This window comes from Erpetoichthys calabaricus, chromosome 8, assembly GCF_900747795.2.
Source record: "Erpetoichthys calabaricus chromosome 8, fErpCal1.3, whole genome shotgun sequence".
NCBI lineage: Eukaryota > Metazoa > Chordata > Cladistia > Polypteriformes > Polypteridae > Erpetoichthys > Erpetoichthys calabaricus.
The window spans coordinates 58,570,324-58,594,307 of record NC_041401.2 but is presented as its reverse complement, the minus strand read 5'-3'; the positions used below and the strand labels follow the sequence as shown (position 1 = coordinate 58,594,307).

General features: G+C 38.8%; 1 protein-coding gene across 1 annotated transcript in view; it reads right to left on the bottom strand.

Annotated features, from left to right (window-relative positions):
• Window positions 1–23,984, bottom strand: part of tmem163a (transmembrane protein 163a) — a 341,502-nt gene that overhangs the window by 63,287 nt on the left and 254,231 nt on the right. The window contains 1 exon segment of the mRNA XM_028806568.2: window positions 17,011–17,107. Coding sequence (XP_028662401.2) covers window positions 17,011–17,107 — 97 coding nt within the window.

Below are 23,984 nucleotides of genomic sequence, written 5' to 3'. Positions count from 1 at the left end.
AGACATTTATCATCCGATCTAATGGACCTTTAATGAACCTGCCAGGAGGAATGGGGTTAAGCCATCCAAATCCAGTTGTGCAAAGCTTGTAGAGACTTACCCGGGAAGAATTAAAGCTGTAAGTGCTGACAAAGAGGCTTCCTTAAAGTACTGAATTAACGGTCTGAATAGTTCTGTGAATGAAAATTTTCAGTTTTTGATTTTTATGAAATTTAGAAACCCTTCTGAATTTTTTTTTTAACTTAATCAATATTGATTATTGAGTGTAGATTGATGGGCAAAAGTGGCAAATTTACCCATTGCATGACTTTTCCTTGCAAAGACAACACATCTGTAGTCTCCAGCCCCCTTATACTCTGTGGACTGTGTGTTTCTGCTGATTAATGAGGATAGAGCTGGAAAAAAATATGCATAAGTAATGCTTCAGAGCTGGATGGAATTAGCCCCGGGGTGCTGAAAACATGTGCCAGCCAGCTCTGCAGGGGTCCTTCAGCACCTGTTCTCCCTTTCCCTGAATTTGCAGATGGTTCCCCAGCTCTGTAAAACATTCTGTGTTGTCCCAGTGCCAAAGGAGGGTCATTCCAGTGATCCCAAGGATTTCAGACCAGTTCGTCTTACTTCATACATCATGAAGACCTTTGAGAGGCTGCTCCTAAAACAGCTATGGCCCCTGTTGTCAAAACATCTGGACCCTCTACAGTTTGCCTGTCAGGCACATATTGGTGTGGAGGATGCCCCCATCTAGATGCTCCACAGAGCCTACTTGGACAAAGCCGGCATGATAGTCAGGATAATGGTCTTTGACTTTTCCAGATCCTTTAACACCATTCTGCCTCATCAACTGGTTAAAAAGCTCATGAGCTTTGAATCTTGATGATCCCATGATCTCCTGGATCACTGACCACCTGACCAACAGACACCAGTTTGTAAGACTGAGGGACTGTGCGTCAAAAATGGTGGTGTGTAACACAGGAGCACCTCAGGGAACAGTCCTGTCTCCCTCTACACAACAGACTTCGAGAACAATACCAGCACTTGCCATCTACACAAACTTTCAAATGACTGCTCCACCATGGGCTGGATTAATAATGGAGATGAGCCAGAGTACAGGAAAGTCGTGGAGGACTTTGTCATGTGGTGAGGGGACAACAATCTGTAACTCAACAGTAGCAAGACAACAAGAACTGGTGGTGGAGTTCCAATGTGCCAAGAGGCCAATGAGACCAGTCTTCATTCAGGGGAGGATGTGGAAGTGGTGCAGAGCTACATGTCCATGGGGTTGTCACATAAACAACAAACTGGACTGGTCTGACAAAACAGCAGTGCTGTATAAGTAAAGCCTGAGCGAACTGAACTTCCTAATGTGGGTCAGGTCGTTTGATGTGGGCAGCAAGCTGCTGGAAATGTTCTACCAGTCCATAATAGCCAGTGTGGTGTTCCATGCTGCCGTCTCCTGGGGAAACAACCTGAGCACAAAAACACAAATCCTGATCACAAACTTATCAGGAAAGCCTTCTACATTATAGGAGAAAGCCTGGACACACTGGAAATTGTTGTAAAAAAGAGGATGGTGGCAAAATTGGATTCCATCATGAAATTGGATTCCATCATGAAAACTCTCCTCCATCCCCTTCATGAGGTGCTGTCTTGGAGCACAGCCACAGGCTCATTCCACAATGGTATGCCAAGAAGCACCTTTGGGGAGTCTTTTCTGGCAATTGAGTGCTTTCATCTGAATTTCCCCTTGGGATTAATAAAGTTTATCTAATCTAATCCTAATAATCACTTAAAATTCAATCTACTGTACAACACAATGAAGTGTGCAGAAAGTGAAGGTGTCTGAATACTTTCTAAACTCAGAATACATATATTCTTAGGTCTGAGTCGCAATCTGATTTTTTGGGTGGTTTACCTACCAGGTAATGCTTGACGTCCAAGGTCTGATCCTCGTAAAGGGATGCAAAAGTGCGAATACTTGATTGGCCTCAATAATGGCAAAATACATGTTTTGTACTCTTTGTATTATTTGGTAAATACCGTATTTTTATAGTATTTACAGTGGGTATAGAAAAGAATCACCCCCTTTGAAATATTCCCTTTTCTTGCATTACAGCCTTAAATGAGAACACATAAACTAATATTTTTTCCAGCTTTATTTACTCAATGAAATCTATAACATAGATGTGAAAGCTATCACAGCTACAATTCAGAAGAATTTAAAAAAATAAAAAACAAGAAATACTGAGATTAATAAAGGATCACCCCCCTCCTAAACAATATTTGTAAATTCAATCAGGTGTAAGTAACCACCATTTCCATTGCAGACCATGGTTACTGGCTTCAACTGTGATCAGTTGTAATCAGTGTGATTGGTGAAGCATAAAAACAACTGTTCCTGGAGCATTCCCTTGCTTGGTTGTGCAACTGACAGCAAACAACTGACTATGAGTGCCAAGCCACTTTCAAGATCTCAGGGATAGAGTTGTGGACAGACATAAGGCAGGAGATGGATACAAAAAAATGTCAAAGGCTTTATCAATCCCAAGGAGCACAGTGAAGTCCATAATAAAGAAGTGGTAAGTGTTTGGTAGTACTAGGATATATATCTACTCTATATATATAAAATCCTAAGCCTAAAAGTGCAACGATTTTGTGCAACGATTTTATGTGACTTTTTATGTCATGTTTTTTGTCACGCTTTAAACCAGGCTTATTTTAAAACCTACACATATATCTTTGGTATCATTCTTTTCAGAATTTAACGAACTTTAATGTGATGTTGTTAGATTTTCAGATTCTTATTCAGTTTTTAAATTATAAACTAAAAAATATCAAGAACTCACGTCCCACGAGATGAGAGTTTGTGCCAAGAGATTTAACCACACCGGGGGCCGGAAATAAAAGACAAAGAGTAGATGACAAAGACAGCTGCTGTACAGGCTTTTAAATGTTCGAAGTGCTGCGCGAGATACAGATCATGCGGCACGGCAGCAGCAGCAGCAAGCCAGCAGCTGATCAAGCCGCATCACTATTTAAGAGGGGGTTTCAGAGGAGCGACCGCATCTCCTTGGGGTGCATTCAGCACCCCTCCTCACAACATGAGTGGCAGAGACACAAAGTGGCTGGCATGTAGCGCAGAAAAGGGGGGTTGGCAAGCGAAGTGAAAAGGGGGTAAGCCCCCTAGTGTGTGTATATATATATATATATATATATATATATATATATATATATATATATATACATACACAGTCATATGAAAAATTCTTGGGATATTTGTTTTTCATTGGCTGACTTTTCAAAGTAGCAACTTCCTTTTAATATATGGCATGCCTTATGGAAACCATAGTATTTCAGCAGTGACATTAAGTTTATCGGATTAACAGAAAATATGCAATATGCATCATAACAAAATTAGACAGGTGCATAAATTTGGGCACCCCAACAGAGATATTACATCAATACTTAGTTGAGCCTCCTTTTGCAAATATAACAGGCTCTAGAGGCCTCCTATAGCCTTTGATGAGTGTCTGGATTCTGGATGGAGGTATTTTTGACCATTCTTCCATATAAAATCTCTCCAGTTCAGTTAAATTTGATGGCTGCCAAGCATGGACAGCCTGCTTCAAATCATCCCATAGATTTTCGATGATATTCAAGTCAGGGAACTGTGAAGGCCATTCCAGAACATTGTATTTCTCCCTCTGCATGAATGCCTTTGTAGATTTCGAACTGTGTTTTGGGTCATTGTCTTGTTGGAATATCCAACCCCTGCATAACTTCAACTTTGTGACTGATCCTTGAATATTATCCTGAAGAATTTGTTGATATTGAGTTGAATTCATCTGACCCTCGACATTAACAACGGCCCCAGTCCTTGAACTAGCCACACAGCCCCACAGCATGATGGTACCTCCACCAAATTTGACAGTAGGTAGCAGGTGTTTTTCTTGGAATGCGGTGTTCTTCTTCTGCCATGCAAAGCACTTTTTGTTATGACCAAATAACTCAATTTTTGTCTCATCAGGCCAAAGCACTTTGTTCCAAAATGAATCTGGCTTGTCTAAATGAGCATTTGCATACAACAAGCGACTCTGTTTGTGGCGTGAGTGCAGAAAGGGCTTCTTTCTCATCACCCTGCCATACAGATAGATGTTCTTAGTGCAAATTGCGCTGAATTGTAGAACAATGTACAGATACATCATCTGCACCAAGATGTTCTTGCAGGTCTTTGGAGGTGATCTGTGGGTTGTCTGTAACCATTTTCACAATCCTGCGCGTATGCCGCTCCTGTATTTTTCTTGGCCTGCCAGACCTGGTTTAACAGCAACTGTGCCTGTGGCCTTCCATTACATTCCTTACAGTTGAAACTAACAGTTTAAACCTCTGAGATAGCTTTTTGTAGCCTTCCCCTAAACCATGATACTGAACAGTCTTTGTTTTCAGATCTTTTGAGAGTTTCTTTGAGGATCCCATGCTGTCACTCTTCAGAGGAGAGTTAAAGGGAAGCACAACTTGCAATTGACCACCTTAAATACCTTTTCTCATGATTGGACACACCTGTCTATGAAGTTCAAGGCTTAACGAGCTAATCCAACCAATTTGGTGTTGCAAGTAATCAGTATTGAGCAGTTACATGCATTCAAATCAGCAAAATTACAAGGGGATCCAAATTTTTGCACAGCCAGTTTTTCACATTTAATTTAATTTCATACAACTAAATACTGCTTCACTAAAAATCTTTGTTTGGAAAACACCCCAATACTCAGATGCTCCTAGGAAATGAAAGACATACCACTGTTATCTTTTTTGTTGAAAGTAGAGGAAATTATTATGCAGGTTGAGAAGGGTTCCCAAACTTTTTCATATGACTATATATATATATATATATATATATGAATGGAAGAGAAGGTCTGTGATACGGTTTGCATATTTGCAGTTGGAGATCCACAAAGGGAGAACAAAACGAATCACGTATCATAAAATAGTTTTATTCCTGAGCTTTCAACCCCTATCAGGGGTCTTCATCAGAGGATAATGCTTAGACTTACAAGAATCAAAGGCAATATATAGCATCACATTCAGTATTGGGGGGGGGGGGGGGGGTGGCAGTGACTAAGTCAGTATGATCAAGGGGGGGGGGGGGTGTATCGTTTAATTAAAGTGCATATGTCCTTCTTAAGTTGGCATATGCTGGGTTTATGTCAAAGTGTCTGTTGATGGCGTTTTCATCTGATAGCCAAGACTCGGCCAACTCTCTGGCGCTTTTTGTACTGGCCTTAAATTTTACTTTTACGTTGTCCCAGTTGAATGTGTGTCCTGTCGATTTAGTATGTGCATATATCAAAGATAATGCGTCCTTTCTTCTGACGGCGTTGCGATGTTCCTGTACCCGTGTTGAGATTTTTCTGCGTATGGTCCTGTTTAATGCTAAAAACAAGAAATCGACAGCCGAAACACGAAACGCAGTTTATAGTATTCCATGCAATTCTTGCTCAGCTGTATACATAGGACAAACGTCAAAAAAAATCTCAACACGGGTTGAAAGCTCAGGAATAAAACTATTTTATGATACGTGATTCGTTTTGTTCTCCCTTTGTGGATCTCCAACTGCAAATATATATATATATATATATTATATATATATATATATATATATTAATTTCCCATTGGGATTAATAAAGTATCTATCTATCTATCTATCTATATATATATATATATATATATATATATATATATATATATATATATATATATATATATATATATTAGTGATGTACTTGCTTCATTTTATCTAATTTTTTAAATTGTAAAATTAGAATTCTGCGGTGGGCTGGCACCCTGCCCGGTGTTTGTTTCCTGCCTTGCGCCCTGTGTTGGCTGGGATTGGCTCCAGCAGATCCCCGTGACCCTGTAGTTAGGATATAGCGGGTTGGATGATGGATGGATGGAAATTAAAACTGAACTTTATGAGTATAAATTGAATTATAGTGAATGGAGTGTGTCACATGTTCCCTGGGAAACACTGTTAATCAGGACATTGACAATTGCCAAGAAAGTTATTCTCCAGCCACTTCCCCGACCAGCCATTAGGACAGCAATGTCACTCACAATGTCATTCAGGCAGCTCTATAAAAACAGTCACTGTCTCCAGGGAGACTAGAAACAATAAAAACAATGCAATTTGGTTGATAAGTTATTGTCTGGGTCCTTTTGTGGTCGGTGACAGAACTCAGTTACAATAGAAAAAAGAAGACAAAAGGTGACGGAGTGCAAGGTTTGTTTTCCCTGCTGAACTATTTGTTTTAAAAAGCTCCTGTGTTAGACAGGCCATTTATTAAGCATCGCATTTGGCTGGCGATGGTCCTGTGGGGGCAATGCCAAGATACATTGGTACTGCCAGTCCAAAGCCATGGATTCTCCATTTTTCCCATGCACTTAAACGAATTTAAAGCAATTCATAATAAGATGACCATTAAACAACATACACACTGTAGAAGTCCAAACATACCCAAATAATTTTCTTGTTCCTGCAGTCCTTCTTTTGCCAATAAAGCTGTTTAATGAAGATAATGATGACAACATTTCTCCTTTACTGCCCAGAAGGAGAGTGCTTACTGCACACCTGTTCTGTAATTTAGACTTTGCTACATTTAACAATGTCAGAAACTAAAGGACATAAGCATAAAGACAGAGCACAGAAGCAGCATCTGCCACATTCTAATGAAGCGCATTCTGAGGCTGTGGACGCCTCCAATTCCAAAGCCCAACTTAAATAGTGACATGGACATTATGTTAGAAGTACCCATGTCTAGAAAAAACAAGAAGGTAAAAGACAAATGTGCTTTTAATACTTTGCTGTCATAACAACATCAGCTGCAGGGAATTAGAAAACAAAATACTGAAAGGAAGAATGAAAGACGCAGAACACAAAAGGCAAAGCATCAGAAGTGTAGCGTTTCTGGGCCTGGCTACAGTACTGCTGAAGCCCCCTCTTGCCCCCTCTCTGTTATGCTGGGCCCACTGCCTAAAGCTGACAGCCCCCTAGTGACCAAGCCTGCTATGCTGGCCATAAGTGCAAGAGAAACTGCACGACCAGTCAACATTAACTTTGTTTTTGTCAAAAATCACAATTCAATTCAGCAATCACAACAAAAGGGATGAATTGGGTCCAGTTGCTCTAACCAGTTCAATTTTCAGTTTATTTTGGTATAGCGCTCTTCAATGAGTGGAGGCTCAGGGCGCTGTTCTGTACCAATTAATAATTACATAATGACTACACATAAAGACACAGACTGGTCCATTCAAACAGAAAAACAAAGTGGTTTGAAACTGATTGACATAAATGGAACTCAACAATATCTGTCCATGAAGTAATTATTAAACTGGTTAGCTGAAAACAGGGGCGAGGAAAACAAAAACCCCAGTGCATCGAGCTGATCACGTAGCGTATCCCGTCCCTTTAAGATTCAGCCCAGGGTGCCGAGGTTTCTCTGCCTGTCATGCCAAATGGAGGCACTGAAAATGTGAAGCAAGCTCATAATTTATTTAAGGTGTTCTTCATTTTAGCTACAGTTTGCCTTTAGTCCCCTTCACTTTTGGAAAACTGTCTACCAAAATGCACGTTTGAGCTGTGACTAGAAAAGAAACAGTCAAAGGACAACCAAAAAGCACAAGTCGAAAACAGGCAGACAGGCAGTTGTTGCCAGCAAGTCAAAGCGTAGACTAACATCTGACCCAAACATTTCAAATGCAAACCCCCAAGGACTTTCAGAATTCTGCTCCAGTCCCCATAATATAAAGCCTATTTTTAAAAGGGGAGTAGATGGAAAAAAACATCTTTACATGTAAAAGCAGTGAACCCCAAGTGAGCTTCAAGTCTGACTCAAGCCACTTGTTTGTCTCTGTTCTGAATTGTAATCCCTTTTAATTTTATCAGGTGTTCTCACAATTCAACTAAAAAGCTTACTGTGAGGTCTACTTTGTAGTATTGAGTGTGCCCAGCAGGGGGTGCTCCAGCTCCCCAAACACCCGACACCGGCACAAGTACAGGAACAGGCAAGGCTTTTATTAAAGGGTGGGAAACGCTTTTCTTTCGTTTCCCCAACCAATGCAGAGTATACAGCACAGCAGTAACCACACATCAATGTTTTTTCTTCTTCTTCTCTTCTGTTCCTTCCGCCTCCACTCTTCCTCAGGTTAGTATCGTCCTCTCCCTCCCGACTCTAGCTCCCAAAATGAAGGCAGGCGGCTCCTTTGAAGTGATCCTCAAAAGTACATCTTGTGTCCCTAAGGCTTGGCACTTCCAGGTAGGGCTCCCCAGTCCCCGCAGGACCTCCTGGTAGCACCCATGGCCCCCAACAGGGTTGAGTCACGGAACTCCAATTCCCATGAAGCCCTGTGGGAAACTGTAGTGCTACTGCAACCCAGGGGGACTGCCATCTAGAGGTGAGATAATCCCCTGTGAACGTTCGTCCCACACCCTGGTCCTTCCAGGGTGAAGGTGTCCTGGCCAGTCAAGGGTGCCAGCCGTTCCTCACGTGAGAAATTTGAGAATGGAGTCTGCTCTGCTCAAAGACTAAATTAAATGAATGCCCTCAGCTGGTCAGAGTGGGACGTGGCCTTCAGCCCCCCTGTGTTCTTTCTGGTGTTGACTAGAACTGCACACTCCAGGTATGGCTGCACTATCCCCATAACACAGTCTGACTGCGATGTATTTGATTCTTGTTAAGCACATTTTATGATATCACCAGAGATTTTATTTGCCTTTTTCATCAATTTTGCACAAGATGGTAATGTGGTGTTAACACAAATCAGTTTCCAAAATTTGCTTTTTGCATGTGAATCTTGTCCATCTGCATGCAGGCAAAAAGTGCAATAATTATCAGTAACAGATGTGCTTGTCTAGTCTTATTGATAGCCATTGTCCTTTTTGCCTGCATGGAGCACCTTACACTTCTGAACATCATACCACATTTCCCAAGTGCCTGCTCATTTTCTGATGATTATCCAGGTCTGATTGAATTTATTTATAGCCTCTTCAGTATTTGGTATCCTCACCAGTTTGTCGTCTTCACTCACTATGCCTGAGTTCATGTCATGAATATATAACACAAGAGTACCAGTCTTCACAGAGGTGACTCCATGCCATGCGGAGAGCACTCTCCTCTTATCTCTAGCCTTTGTCTTCTCACAGTTGGCTTTTGTGAGGTAGACCTCATGCTAACGCCTTTTATGTTCTAGAAATAAAGCTTTAAAACTGGCTGTTCAGCAGGTGGCACGCAGAGCCAGCATTAACACAAAAAGCGAGAATGTGATGGCGGGATCTTCATTTCAGTAATGTCACAATAACCAGTACAGGGGCTGCTGCTCTTGTAAATTTATATAAATGATTTACGTACAAATGTAAGGGAAAATTTGCACGTAATAATAAATTAGGTAGAGACAATGAAGTCAGCAAAATTTCTACAGATTGATATTAAAAAACTGCAGACTTAGGCAGATATGACAGATGAAGATTAATGTAAATAAATAGCCTATTTTACATATGGGAGTATAAAATGCAATTATACAATTGGGGCTCTTTTTGGGCAAACTGTTTTATTTTTATTTCATTACCAGTTTCAAGCCCTAACATGTGAAAAATAATATAACAAGTGAAATAATAATTGTGGGTTTACACTCAAGCACCTCTTATTTTTCCTCTGTGCATCAGTGTTCTGTCTCTTACCTACACTCCTGATAACTCACATACTGCAATTTGTAGTGTCACACACGTGAACATGGGAGCCAGCTACATGGACCAAAAGAAGGGAATTCCATGCCAGGCCGGGGGGGTGACGGGGTGCACCAAACCTTCTTCTTTTATCGCTGAAGACCAAACACCAGAAATTGTGCCCAAGTCCAAAGACGTCGCTTTCAGTTCCAGCACGAAGATGCCACTTTCATGTTATGCCCCCGACGATGTCACTTCCCATTACCAACCTTAAAAGCCCACCACCTTCCCTACATTGATCAGTTCTGTTCTGGACTCAACACTGTACTTATTGTGCTTGTTATTGTGTCTTTTGCAGCCAGGGTGCCAGTATACGGGTGGCTCCCCAAACCTTTTTCATGTGTTGAGGCTTTTATTTCACAATAGATAAACACTTGGATTATAGAAACAGGAGATGTCGTTCAATTCACTTTCACTCGACTTATTCTGGTTAGGGTCACCAAGCCATTCTATCCACTCCTCTGAATTCCATTGTTGCCCAGTTTTACCATAACGAAAAAGAAAATCTAGCCATTCAGAATTTCTTCCCGTAAAAGGAAATATTGGCCCACCTGGCAGTCGCTGTTTCAGCCAAGGTTACTTGGTGCCAGGAGTGAACTTAGACAAACCAGTAAAATTTTCGAGATTTGAGCTCTAGCACATGACAGTAAAATGTCTAAAGCCCAGGGTCAACTCGATACAGAGTGGGTCATAAAAGTGGTACTGTTATGCCTTAAGAAAAAGGCAAAGAGAGAAGAAAAGTAAGGCAGAAACCAAACAAAGTCTGCAACCAAAACATCAGCCATATCTTTTAATAAAACCTAAATCAAAAGCCAAAAAGCGTAATTGAGGATAAAAAAACTACATAATGCACTAGTAAGACCACATCTGGAGTACTGAGTGCTGTTCTGGTCACCTTGCTACAGAAAAGACACAGCAATGCAGAGGAGAGCAGCCAGGTGCATCCCAGGACCGAAGCACATGGGGACCTAATCCAGGTCCAGTGGCATAGCTAGGGGTGGGCGGAGGGGACGGTCCGCCCCAGGCAGCACATTTTTGGGGGCGGCATTATTGGCTGTAAGGCTCAGTATAATTCGTGTGCAAGCAGCAGGGTTCGGAAAATATCACTCATGAATGAAAAAAGTAAAATTCTCTGATTTGTATCCACAAATGCTTCAAAAATAATGTTCAGACTGTCCTTCTGTGACGGCATCAGATACAGCAGTTGAAATTTATGAGGCAATAACAAAAATAAACATAAACATTACACAGATAATCATTTCTAGCAAGATAAACAACTAATTTACAATTTAAAATTTTGTTTCGTTATCAATCCGAATGCGTTCTTGCTCTGCGCAGAAAATACCCCCACCTATCACTTGTACACTACACAGGTTCTGGTTTTTGCAGCGTAATTATAATCTATACATATTAATAAAGCTGTCAAATAATGGAAAGAGTACGCGACACGTCTTTCCCCCTTATTCTTGGCTCATCAGGCGTACAGACTCACTGCACTCGCTTACGGTAATCGAACTTCGGAGATCAGCGCTAGATGGGCTTCGCAGCGGTGAAGTATTGCTTTTAAATTTTAATTAAGAAGAAAAGAAAACCTTTTTAAATTAAGTCTTAAAAAGACGTGTAAAGATATTGACAATAGGCTACGCAAACCCACCAAGAAATGCAATCGTTTAAATCAAGGCGCGAGTCGAAAAACACCATCCCATAATATTAGTTAACGATTAACACATTTCTATATGTATTGTAAGCATACAATACAACTGATAATATGTTGCGCTTATTTATCTGGTGTACCGACATTTTTGCGCGTTTAACGTCTGAAATCTAACGTGGTTTGTGCCCTTCAGAATGAAAACAGTTTGCATTTACCTTTTTAATAAAAGGCAAGCTTTTAAGCCTGGGAAATCACCCCGTAAATGCACACATTTAATTGCACGTGTTAATATGTATGCTTACACAGAATTTTTATTTTTATTTTTTCTTTCTTCAGTAATATTTAATCTCCTTAAAGAAAAATAACATATGCATTTTACTTTTTTTGTATCTCTTTAGTAATATTTTAGTGTAAAAGGATAACCAGTATTTAAACCTTTTATGTTACTTTATAAATTTATTTTACACAATGTTGAAAAATTAATAAGAAAGCTACATATTTTGGCAGCTGCTGCTTTAATTTTCAATGAAATGAAAAAAGCTCTCCAAGAGAAAACGTCAATGAAGAAGAAACAGTTTGCACTATCTAAAAATCAGAAACCCTCATTTATAAAGGTTTGCTGCAGATGACTTAACTGAAAATAAATGAATAGTTCCTATGTGTATAATACATATTTATCTATTTTACTTATGCCTTTATTCCAGCAACTTACAACATCTGAGGTACAATTTGTTACATTACTTTTGTTTTTTGCAGCACAGGCAGGTGAAGTGACTTTCTCAGGGTCACACAGTGGTGTCAGTACCAGGATTTGAACTGACAAGCTCCGGGTTTGCTGAAATATTACTGAACAAAGAAAAAAAACGAAAACGGGCAAATGGGCCTATGCATACAGATGTCCATCCGTCCATTATCCAACCTGCTATATCCTAAATACAGGAGCCAATAAGTACATATGTTTATATACAGTATATATATATAATATACATGTCAATGTATGTATATATGTATTTCTATATTTATATGTATATATATGTAGATATGTAAATTTGTATATGTATATATATGTGTATATGTGGATGTGTATATGTATATATATGTATATGTAGATATGTGTATATGTATATATATGTATATATGTTTATGTATATATATGGTTACATAACCTCTTTAACACACTACTTCTCCGCTGCGAAGCGCAGGTATTTTGCTATAGATATATATATATATAGATATATATATATATATGTAAGCTTATAAGTACTGCCTTACTTCTCTTTAAGAAAGGAAGATGTAATGATACTTGATTTAAACGATTCCATGTCTTGCTGGGTTTGCGTAGCTTATTGTCAATATCTTTACACCTGTTTTTAAGACTTATTAACTGAAATGGGCTTTCACGAAAAAAGTTAGGGCTTTGCTACAGGATACACCCTCCACAAGTTAAGCAAGTAAAAATAAAATATATATTTCTGTTTTATTTAAACCTTTTAAGTTCGTATGCATAGCCCCATTTGGCTGTTTCAGTTTTTTTTTTCTTTCTTCAGTAATATTTAATCTCCTTAAAGAAAAATAACATATGCATTTTACTTTTTTTGTATCTCTTTAGTAATATTTTAGTGTAAAAGGATAACCAGTATTTAAACCTTTTATGTTACTTTATAAATTTATTTTACACAATGTTAAAAAATTAATAAGAAAGCTACATATTTTGGCAGCTGCTACTTTAATTTTCAATGAAATGAAAAAAGCTCTCCAAGAGAAAACGTCAATGAAGAAGAAACAGTTTGCACTATCTAAAAAGGAGAAACTCTCATTTATAAAGGTTTGCTGCAGATGACTTAACTGAAAATAAATGAATAGTTCCTATGTTTATAATACATATTTATCTATTTTACTTATGCCTTTATTCCAGCAACTTGCAACATCTGAGGTACAATTTGTTACATTACTTTTGTTTTTTGCAGCACAGGCAGGTGAAGTGACTTCCTCAGGGTCACACAGTGGTGTCAGTACCAGGATTTGAACTGAGAAGCTCCGGGTTTACTGAAATATTACTGAACAAAGAAAAAAAACGAAAAAGGGCAAATTCGGCTATGCATACAGATGTCCATCCGTCCATTATCCAACCCGCTATATCCTAAATACAGGAGCCAATAAGTAGATATGTTTATATACAGTATATATATATAATATACATGTCAATGTATGTATATATGTATTTCTATATTTATATGTATATATATGTAGATATGTAAATTTGTATATGTATATATATATATGTATATGTAGATATGTGTATATGTAGATATGTATATATATGTATATATGTTTATGTATATATATGGTTACATAACCTCTTTAACACACTACTTCTCCGCTGCAAAGCGCGGGTATTTTGCTAGTAAACTAATAATTAGAACATGGCTTATCAGTGCGTCTATACTATATTCTTGTCTAGTTGATGCTCATAAATAATTACATGTGAAGAATTATTGCCGTTTCTCTATATGTGAAAAAATCTATGCAAAATTTATCTTAAATTTTCTCTATACATCATTTTAATCTTCTATTTAAATATGTTGGAGGGCGGCAAATTGAAGCACCGCCCCGCCCCAAGTGGCACAAACTCGAGCTACGCCACTGTCCAGGTCTTCAGAATGCTCAAAGACATTGATAAAGCAGATACAGCAGAATTCTTTCAACTTAATAGTGAGTTAAGTTACTCGAGATACTCGAGGACATCAGTGGAAATTAAGAGGACGTGAATTTAGGAGTGAAACCAAGAAGCCTTTCTTTACACAAAATGTTGTGGGACTCTGGAACAAACTACTGAGCAATGGAGTTAAAGCAGCAACCTTGACAACTTCTAAGAAGAATCTGGATGAGATATTGGGGTAGGTTATCTACTAGCTAAATAAATGGGCTTGATGGACTGAAAGGTCTCCCCTCGTTTCTCAAATTTCTTATGTTTCTAAAAGCAAGAAGTCCGGTAGGTCAAAAGATCAAAAAGCATAGCACTACCTACTTAAAACATTTCACCCAGTTCTTGGATGACCTAGAAGTGCATGGTGGTAATCTTTTATATTGCTGTTCTACTGATGTCACAAGCCATGACCTCCGAGCCGATAGCCATAGTGTAGCAACTCCATAACAACTGCACCATGAAATGACAGGATCTAAAAGAGCTTTTCAGTTGACCCAGGAGCATTTTAAAGGATCGAGTGGTTGGGAATGAAAGATTCAGAAAGATTCAAAGAGTCTGAGAAATGGAGGATAGACACTGAAGCACATAAGACACCACACAGAAGGATGGCATGTTCTTCTGGTCTGTTGCTTCCTATGTGGTGATTTGAGTTGTATTCTTAACCTGCACGCCACAAAACGTTTGACTTGCATAGTATTTTGTGAATTGTGAATTTCCCCTTGGGATTAATAAAGTATCTATCTATCTATCTATCTATCTATCTATCTATCTATCTATCTATCTATCTATCTATCTATCTATCTATCTATCTATCTATCTATCTATCTATCTATCTATCTATCTATCTTTTTTGGGCTGTCTGGTTTCAGAATAATGAATACAAATGTTAGGACATTACCCACAACCATGAGTGATACCACCACTGTTGCTTAAAGTATGCCAATGTCAGAGCCACTTGAAAGATGTCAGAAACACAAAACCTCACGTATAATGGGTCTAAATATCGCATGCAAGTCATCAGCGTGCTACATGACGGGAATGACTTGAAAGCAATAACTGGGATAAGAATACTGAGGCCACTGAACATGGAAGCTCAGATCAGATCCTTATGCACTGCATGCACATAGCTGGATACATGTATACTGTACAATCAGTACAATCCCCCACACACCACATATTGCAAGAAGGTGATGCCGCTGTCCAAACACCGACATGTCAGAACACGAGTATATGCTTCAACTGTGCAATGCCAATTCTTTTGTGACTTATCAGTGTCTGGTGCATGTGCCTCATTTCTTTTTATATGCTTCCTTGTGCTTGCTGTATTGAAGGTATCAGCATTTTAGTCTTCATATTAATATCACTGAGTTTCATTTCAGTTTTGTTGAACTTGAATAACTTGGAGCCATGCAGTGGCAGGTGATCTCACAGATATCCGGAGTCCAGGCAATTCAAGAACGTCCACAAAAGAAAGACCAAGAGAGGAACACAAGCTTTTTTAGGTTTAGCAGATTATTACTGAGGATTCACAATCTGCTTCTTGAGAGGAGCCAGCTCTTTTATGGAGCAGATAAAGAAGAGGGCACCCAATGTCGAGGGATGAATTGCAAAGGGATGATACTTTATACCAGGGGTAGGCAACGTCGGTCCTGGAGTGCCACAGTATGTGCAGGTTTTTGTTCCAACCCAGTTCCTTAACGAGAACTCAATTATTGCTGATGAAGCACATATTGCTTAAGTGACATTTTAATGCTTCATTTTAGTGGTCTCGCTTGTTAAGGTTCTCCAACCTTAATTGCTTATTTCAATCTTAAACTGCTGCATTCAGTATTTTAATTGCTTCTTATTAGCAATAAGATGTAAAACAGGGGTAGGCAATGTCAGTCCTGGTGAGCCGCAGTGGCTACAGGTTTTCATTCAACCCAATTGCTTAATTAGAAACCAATCATTGCTAATCTCAGACCTTATTTAATTTTATGGCTTGTTAGTCTGTGCAATGTAAGGCTTTTATATCGTAGATTTTTTTCCTTTCCAAGGATATCATCCAAATGATTTGAAGCCTAAAACAGATCATTTTCAGTCTGTCACATTTTTCTATTAAGTGTTTTATTAAATCAAACCGTGCATGATGAACACACACAGATGTAATTGGAAAAAAGCTAGCTGGAGAACTGCTGGCTGCTTTGTCTTTTACATCTTATTGCTAATAAGGAGCAATTAAAACACTGAATGCAGCAGTTTAAGATTGAAATAAGCAATTAAGGTTGGAGAACCTTAACAAGCGAGACCACTAAAATGAAGCATTAAAATGTCACTTAAGCAATATGTGCTTCATCAGCAATAATTGAGTTCTTGTTAAGGAACTGGGTTGGAACAAAAACCTGCACATACTGTGGCACTCCAGGACCGACGTTGCCTACCCCTGCTTTATACAACTGCCTTGCTGGTTACTACTAACTTCCTTCTCCTATAAATGAAAGTGACAGTGGTGTTTTTATTCATTAGGGCAAGCAATGAGGCATTGCCAGTCATTCTCCATAACATAGCAAACCCACTTTTAGGGTCACTTTTTAGAGTGCAATCCTGCTGTATAAGGAACAATGCAAGAAGAGTGCCCGAGTTTCCTCTCAAATACTCTTTTTATCATTTCCAACAACCGATTTGACAAGCATGGTGTTTTCCACCTTTTCAAGTCTGACTGGACATTTTTCTCTCCCATATGGAAGGGATATGTCCACAAGGCTACCGTTGCCGATATTCTCTCAGACAGGCAGACAGCCATGATGTGCATACCTGGTTAAAAACCTCTCCCAAGATAGCCCAGCAAAACTATTACAGAAAATGGCAAATATTGTACATGAGAATTTTTTTTCTTACCACTTCTGGAAGCAGTTTTACTGCCAGATCATGGATCGCTTTGCCCATTATGCAGAGGGATGACAGGATAAAGATGACTCCTAAGATGACGCATGCACTGGAAAATAAAAACAAAAATAACAATATTAAATTCGGTGGGTTTCAGCAGACAGCAGAATCTAATTTACAGTTTGATGCTGGACTGCTGTTTCATTCTGTAAGTGCAGTAGATTACAAACACACATTCATTCTTCAGGACTCCTAAGAAACTACGCTGAACAGGAGGGTGCCACTCCACTCCAGATATCTGAGGAGTTTAGGGAATGTGACAGGGGACATCTCACGAATGCTCTGGACCCATTACTATTACCCTGTTCATTTTATTTTAATAATCTTGTTTGGGTTATAAAGAGAAACTAAAGCCACAAAAGAAACCCATGTGTGTATGAAACAGGAGCTCCAGAGTGATGACACTTGTCCAGTATGCCACCAGCACAGCCATTACGTACACACAAATTAAAATATTTTCCTTGTTATTAGTATCTTCTGATTCATTAACCTTAATTTTAATATAGGAGCTCATTTGCTGAACAGTTTGTCCATAATTTTACTATTCATCTGGTTTTCTGAGGACCAAATTACAGTTAGCACTTGGGAAAAGTATGGAGGGCATATATGCCTTCTACTTCCTTTTTAGACTGGAGCTTGCTGACCCAGAAGAACAAGAACCACTACCCAGCATCCCAAATTACCCCTCAGGTCCCTGGAGCATTAAAAGGTCCAAGGTATTCATGTTTAGCCCATTCTGACTCATGAAATGATCACCGGTGAGGTGGCTGCTGAAGTCTGTACCCACACGAGTCCCGACACTCTCTCCATCAACGTCTGCTTAATAAATCGAGTTTCTCAGATTTGGGATCTCCAACCTTCCTCATCTTTGTTCTGTTTACTTTTTACAAGATGTCCACAGAAGTTGGTAGTAATAAAACATTGACTTCATGTATGTGCTGTTGTACACAATAAAACCATCTCAATCGGGCCTGACTCTTGCTCTAAGATCAATGAAGAAGTTGTCCCTGCATCTCTGTGGTTTTTTCCCCCCAACATCCCAAAAATGTGTTACAAGTTAACTGGTTTGTATAAATGGTCGCCCATCAGAAACTGCTACTGTTCTGGCTTTAGCTCATTCCTGCTTTGCTCAGATGTGTCAGGCAGATTATGTCTTACAAATGGACTAAGCAGACTCCCCCATTGGGTGGAGGTTTCTAACTTCAGCAAATCAAAATCCTGGAAGTTTCCAACATATCTGACATAACTCACTCAAGATGCTATGCAGGAAAAAATACAAATGTTGCTTTGCCCAAGTGTTTTGGGATTGACAAAAATGCTTTTCCTCATACTTTGCTTTGTTATTATGTGTTTGTTTCTTGCTAGTCTGCTATCCATCTTGCAATAGCCAAATATAGAGAATGAAGGAGACAAGCTAATTACTTTAGAAGGAATTCATTGTTTTTGCAACTGGCACATAACTTTGGGCAAAGTAATTAGTTTGCTTAGAATGTGGACAGAGAACAAAACCTGAGAACAAAGATTGAGCTGTATTTGAAAAACCTAAAGGTAACACAAACAATAAATCAAGCACAGGCCTTAGTAACTCATTCACAAGCACAAGGCGCATCGATCCATCCCTGGCAAATACACAGACATCCATCCAGCATGAAATCCACTTGAAGATTCCAGACAGGGCACCAACTCACTATAGGGCACACTTACACTTACTAATATGATATTTATATACTAATATTTTATCATTTATATAACCTGACGTAAACATCTTACAGGATCATATTGCCACTACTATTATGCCATGTGCACTGTGAAGATACTGAGGACTACAGCCTTCTTCTATCTATTTCCTTGCCGGATTATTCAGTTCAGGGTCACAGGGAGCCAGTGCTTAGTCTGGGAGCAGTGGGTTCAAAGCAGGAGATAACTGATTAGAAACTTTACATGGAATGAAAGAAAAAAACAAAACCAGGACGAAAACAAATCTAAAATATTCCATAGTGAAATTATTATTTCAAAACACATTAACTGATTAACAGTGTCATTTTTGTTCCCATTACTTATCATGAAAATAATTTCTGTAGGTGAAAGATTTTCTACATAGGCCTATATATTTCTTGAGAATTAAATGAGAGGGGGAAAGCGGATTTCTTTTTTGATTTGAAGAACCACCTGTCCTTCTCATTCATTGGTTAAGAGTCCTGACTTCAATTTGAAAAGTCAATCGCAGTTTCCTGTTTATGATTTGCTTTGATTATACCAGATGTATCTCTTTAACAATGTATGAGCAAAAAATGCACGTGTTTTGCAGGTTTTGAGCATACAACTAGATAACTGATATGTGGTTTATGCAACACAAGTTTTTATCCCATGGACATTTTTCACATCATTTACCATTTTATAGCATTAGTCACTATTGGCTTCTATTATATCATTAAACTTTTTTCTTTCCGTTCTCCTTGAAAATATGAAATTTGAATTTTTTCTAGGCCACTACTATAATGTACATGGGTTAAGTAATATATAAAAACATCATTTTTGGGTATAAGACTTTATTTAAGCTGTGTGACATATTTATGATTCATGCTGTAAATGGTTTTCCCTGGTTTTATGTTTTTGCTGAGATTCACAGTTGCAGACATTTACAGTTAGCATTACATTTTTGCTAAAATCTATAGGCTGCCATGTTCTTCTCCTGGCTCTCTTTTGCCTTTTGTAATGATTTGTTTTTGTTTGAAGATTATTTATTTTTAAGCCGTAGTATTTAATAGACTAGTATACATAAGTATTGGTTGGACTTTGTAAATTTAGCACTCTCTTTAGCTCTGTCCTGGTTTACTTTTTTGTGTTTTATTTCCCCTTTCCCTTTTTGCACATTTTCTGGTCTTGTATTTTAAATATGGCTGGAATGACAAATAAAAACATGAACTTGAACTTCAGCTACAACCTCATAATCATTTTCTTTAAGGTCTTTTGATTGTTTCTTTAATTTATATTTGTACATATTATAACAATATGTTTTGTTTAAAATGATACAGACTACTGTAATAAAACCTGCTTCATAAATAGATAAATAAATATGTATGTTTCTGATTTAGGGCAAGTCTTTGAATTAATACTGTAGGTATTTCCCTTGAGCAATGCATATATCTTCATATGCAAAGGATGTTATCTGCCACTTTTTATTTTGTTTTGATTATGAATTAGAGAAAAAAGGGTGGAATGCTGGAGCAGGAACATAAAAATACCAGTCTGTTTAGAATAAATAAAAATGAAAATGAAATAATTTCTAATGCTTGTGGGAAACAACAGTGAACAAGTGGACAGTGTCTCACATCCCGTACAGTGGTCTTCTTCTTCTTTCTCTTCATTTTTTCCCATTTCTATGTGGGGTTGATGTGCTTGATCAACCTTCTCCATACAGCTCAGTCCTGCACCTCGCCCTTCTCCTTCAGATCTTCTTTAATTTTATTCAGCCACCTCTGCTTTGGCTTCCCTCACTTTTTCTTCCCCTCTACTTCCATTCCCGTCACTCTTTTGCCCACATATTCATAGTTTCTCCTCATTACCCTATTTTCCTGTTCTTTCTTAGATATCTCACCCACTTTTGCTGTACCTCTGACTGTCTCATTTTTTATTCTGTCCTTTTTCGTAAATCCACACATCCATCTCAACATTCTCATTTCTGCCACATCTAACTTCTTCTCCTGCACTCCTTTTACTGTCCAGGTCTCAGCCCCATACATCACTGTTTTAAAAACCTCACATTTAACCTTCGCCTTTTTTTTTCCATCACACAATACTCCTGATAGCTTCTTCCAATATTTGCAATTACTAAACTGTTAATTTTATTACATAACACAATTTTAGGAAACAAAGCAGACCAAAACAATTCTTGTTGTGGTATTTTGAAATTGACTTTATTATCCAACAAAAGCACACTGCTGTCTGCTCTTAAATCTTCTTATGCATTGTGACAGATAAGGGGCGCTGTTGTCCCCTTGAACCCTCAGATCAGATGCCAGACACCAGATAAAAAGTCCATTAACTAAATTTATTGTAATAAATGTGCACAAAACACCCTCCACTCCACAATACTCAACAATAAATTAATCACAAATAAATCAATAATCACAACAATAATCATAATCCTCCACACCTCCCAGCAGCTCAGTCACCCTTCCTCCCAACTCGGCTCACTTCTGGGATCTCCCACGGTCCTTTTATACTTCTTGACCCGGAAGTGTTTTTATCCCTCAGTCCATGTGACTTTATAACACTTCCGGGTCGGGTAAAAACTCCTTTTCTTCAGCCCGGAAGTACGTCATTTCCTCTGTCCCCTCCACTGGGAAGTACTTACGGGCTACAAGGCAAATAGAAGTCCCTGGGCCTCCCTGCAGCATCCCCTTGTGGCTCCCATGGTATCCAGCAGGGCTGTGCATTAAAACTCTGAGGTCCATGAGGCCCTGCTGGAATTCGGGGCACCTCCATGTTGCAGGGAGGGCTCCATCTGGTGGCCTGGGGGTATTGGCCGAGATAAACTGCCGGCCATATCTCACAGCATATTATTAATTATTAGTCATTATTTAGTAGATCCTTTTAGCTTACCTATTCACTTGATTAGACTGTAATGTTATAAACATATTGCAAGAAGATTCCAGCTGAGCAGTGAAGAAACTACAACACATTTTAAAAGTTTGTGTTGTGCAAGAGACATTAACATTTGGAGGCTTGCAGCATCAGACAGAATGCCGTTTTCTCCTCAATTGTTTCTCAGAACATTAGAACAATTTAGAACCCAGAACAATCTTTAGACCCAGTCCTATCCACTTAATTCTTCTAAAATAACATCAAGTCTAGCTTTGAAAGTCCCTAAAGTCTTACTGTCTACCACACTACCTGGTAGCTTACTCTATCATTCTTTCTTGTAAAGAAGAACTTCCTAATGTTTGTGTGAAATTTACCCTTACAAGTTTCCCATTGTGTCCCCAAGTTCTTGATGAACTCATTTTAAAATAGCGGTCTTGGTCCACTGTACTAATTCATAATTTTAAACACTTCAATCATGTCACCTCTTGATCTGCTTTTGCTTAAACTGTAAAGGCTCATCTCTTAATTTTTCCTTTCCTGTAGACCTGGAATCGGCCTACTGGCTCTTCTCTGGATTGTTTCCAGTGCTGCTATGTCCTTTTTGTAGCCTGGAGACCAAAGCTGAACACACCATTACATCCTGTAACTCACGATCTATTTAGTGGACACCATGGTTTCATAAAATGGAATTGTCTGAGGCTTGACTTTAAAAAAATATCTTATTTGATTAATTAATCTGAACAAGACTAACCAAAAGTGGTGGTCAAAATCGTCAGATCAGACAAAATCAAAGAAATTATGCAAACAGAAAGTTGGTTTCAATTTACATACTGCTCTGAATGGAAGTGTACTTAAAGTATAACTTCATGGTCATCATTATTGTTTTAAAATGAAAGTTACAACTGGGACAGCATGGAGGTGCTGTGGTTGGAGTTATGGTCTCACGGGCCCTCCATTCCAGCTCCCAGCCACCATCAGTGCGGAGCTGCCATGTTCTCTGGTTCCACCCAGGCACATCTGCAAATTGGTGGGTACCCTGGTGGGCATTGCAATGAGCTAGCACCCAGTGCAGGGTTGGTCCCTTCTTTTCACCTACTCTGCTCCTCACAACTGGGGTAAGCAAGTTTGAAGAATATTGTGCTGTGTTGTGTGTAACTTACATCTGCTCACCCTACATTTTTAAATACATCAATGTCTAACATGAAGTAAAGCTAACATACTACATTTTAATAATAAAACGCACTTATTACGAGAATGTCATTCTTGTGATGCTGTTAATTGCTCCGTGAGGTATTTTGTAAGAGCCTGCTGCCATGTAGACTGAGTACTGATCTTCTGTTTTATTCATTTAACCTTCTACTTTACATCCTAACAAGAGTCCACTTGGAGTGAGTGCCACGATACTCACTCAGTAATGTTAATGCCTCTCTGTGACTATGTTGCTTTAATTTCAGCAACATATGCAGAGACTAAAATGCTAAATCCTCACAGACTTCTAAATTAGGAGCTGTAGCTTGAAGTGACGCTAGGCCTGCTTCAGACGGCTTTCTGTCCTTGATCACCATGGTTACTCTTTGTCCAGCTTTTATTTTTGTCAAAATATCATATCAACTGGAATGTGACTCTTCTTGGGTAAAGCAGCAACTGGGAGATTTGTGTTTAGTTAAATATTTGTTTTCTGGCAAAAATTGGAGCTATAATAATAAAATCCACCTTATTACACAAAGATAAACTGTGGCCTTTTTATTGGAATTTTGCAAAAAAATGTCTGAGCATCTCTGTAATTAATTACAGAAGAAATGCAAATGAGGTATCAGTTTGATTTAAGAGTGAGGAAAGGAAGATGAAACTGAGATGAAAAGACGAAGAGGGAGCTGTGAAGAGCGACACAGGCTCAGAGTTATAAATAAGGCCTGCTTCTGATGGAGATGAATTCAGTCACCATTTATAATCCTTTTGCATCAAAGTGAGAATTTATGCTTCTTTTTCAGTGGTGTTGATTAGAATTTTAAAAACAGAAAAATTGTTACCATGCCGGAAAAAGAAGTGTCATGTACCAATAAAATAATAGGCCAAGATAAAGCTTGGATAAATCAGAAAGTTAGTGCTGGTCACTGAGCACTCCTGGAAGTGAGAATGTGCGGAATCGGATCAAGTCAAGGGCTGAAAGCGTGAAACGCCACTGCGACCTTTGTGCAGCTGAACTGCGTTATATTACAGACAGAGGCTGGGGCCACATTGTGTTTGCTAGAATCTTAATTCACATTTCAACAATTTTAATTGGCAAGGTAAAGTCCTCCACTGTTAACCATGGGGGTCATAATTACGAAAGGCAACAC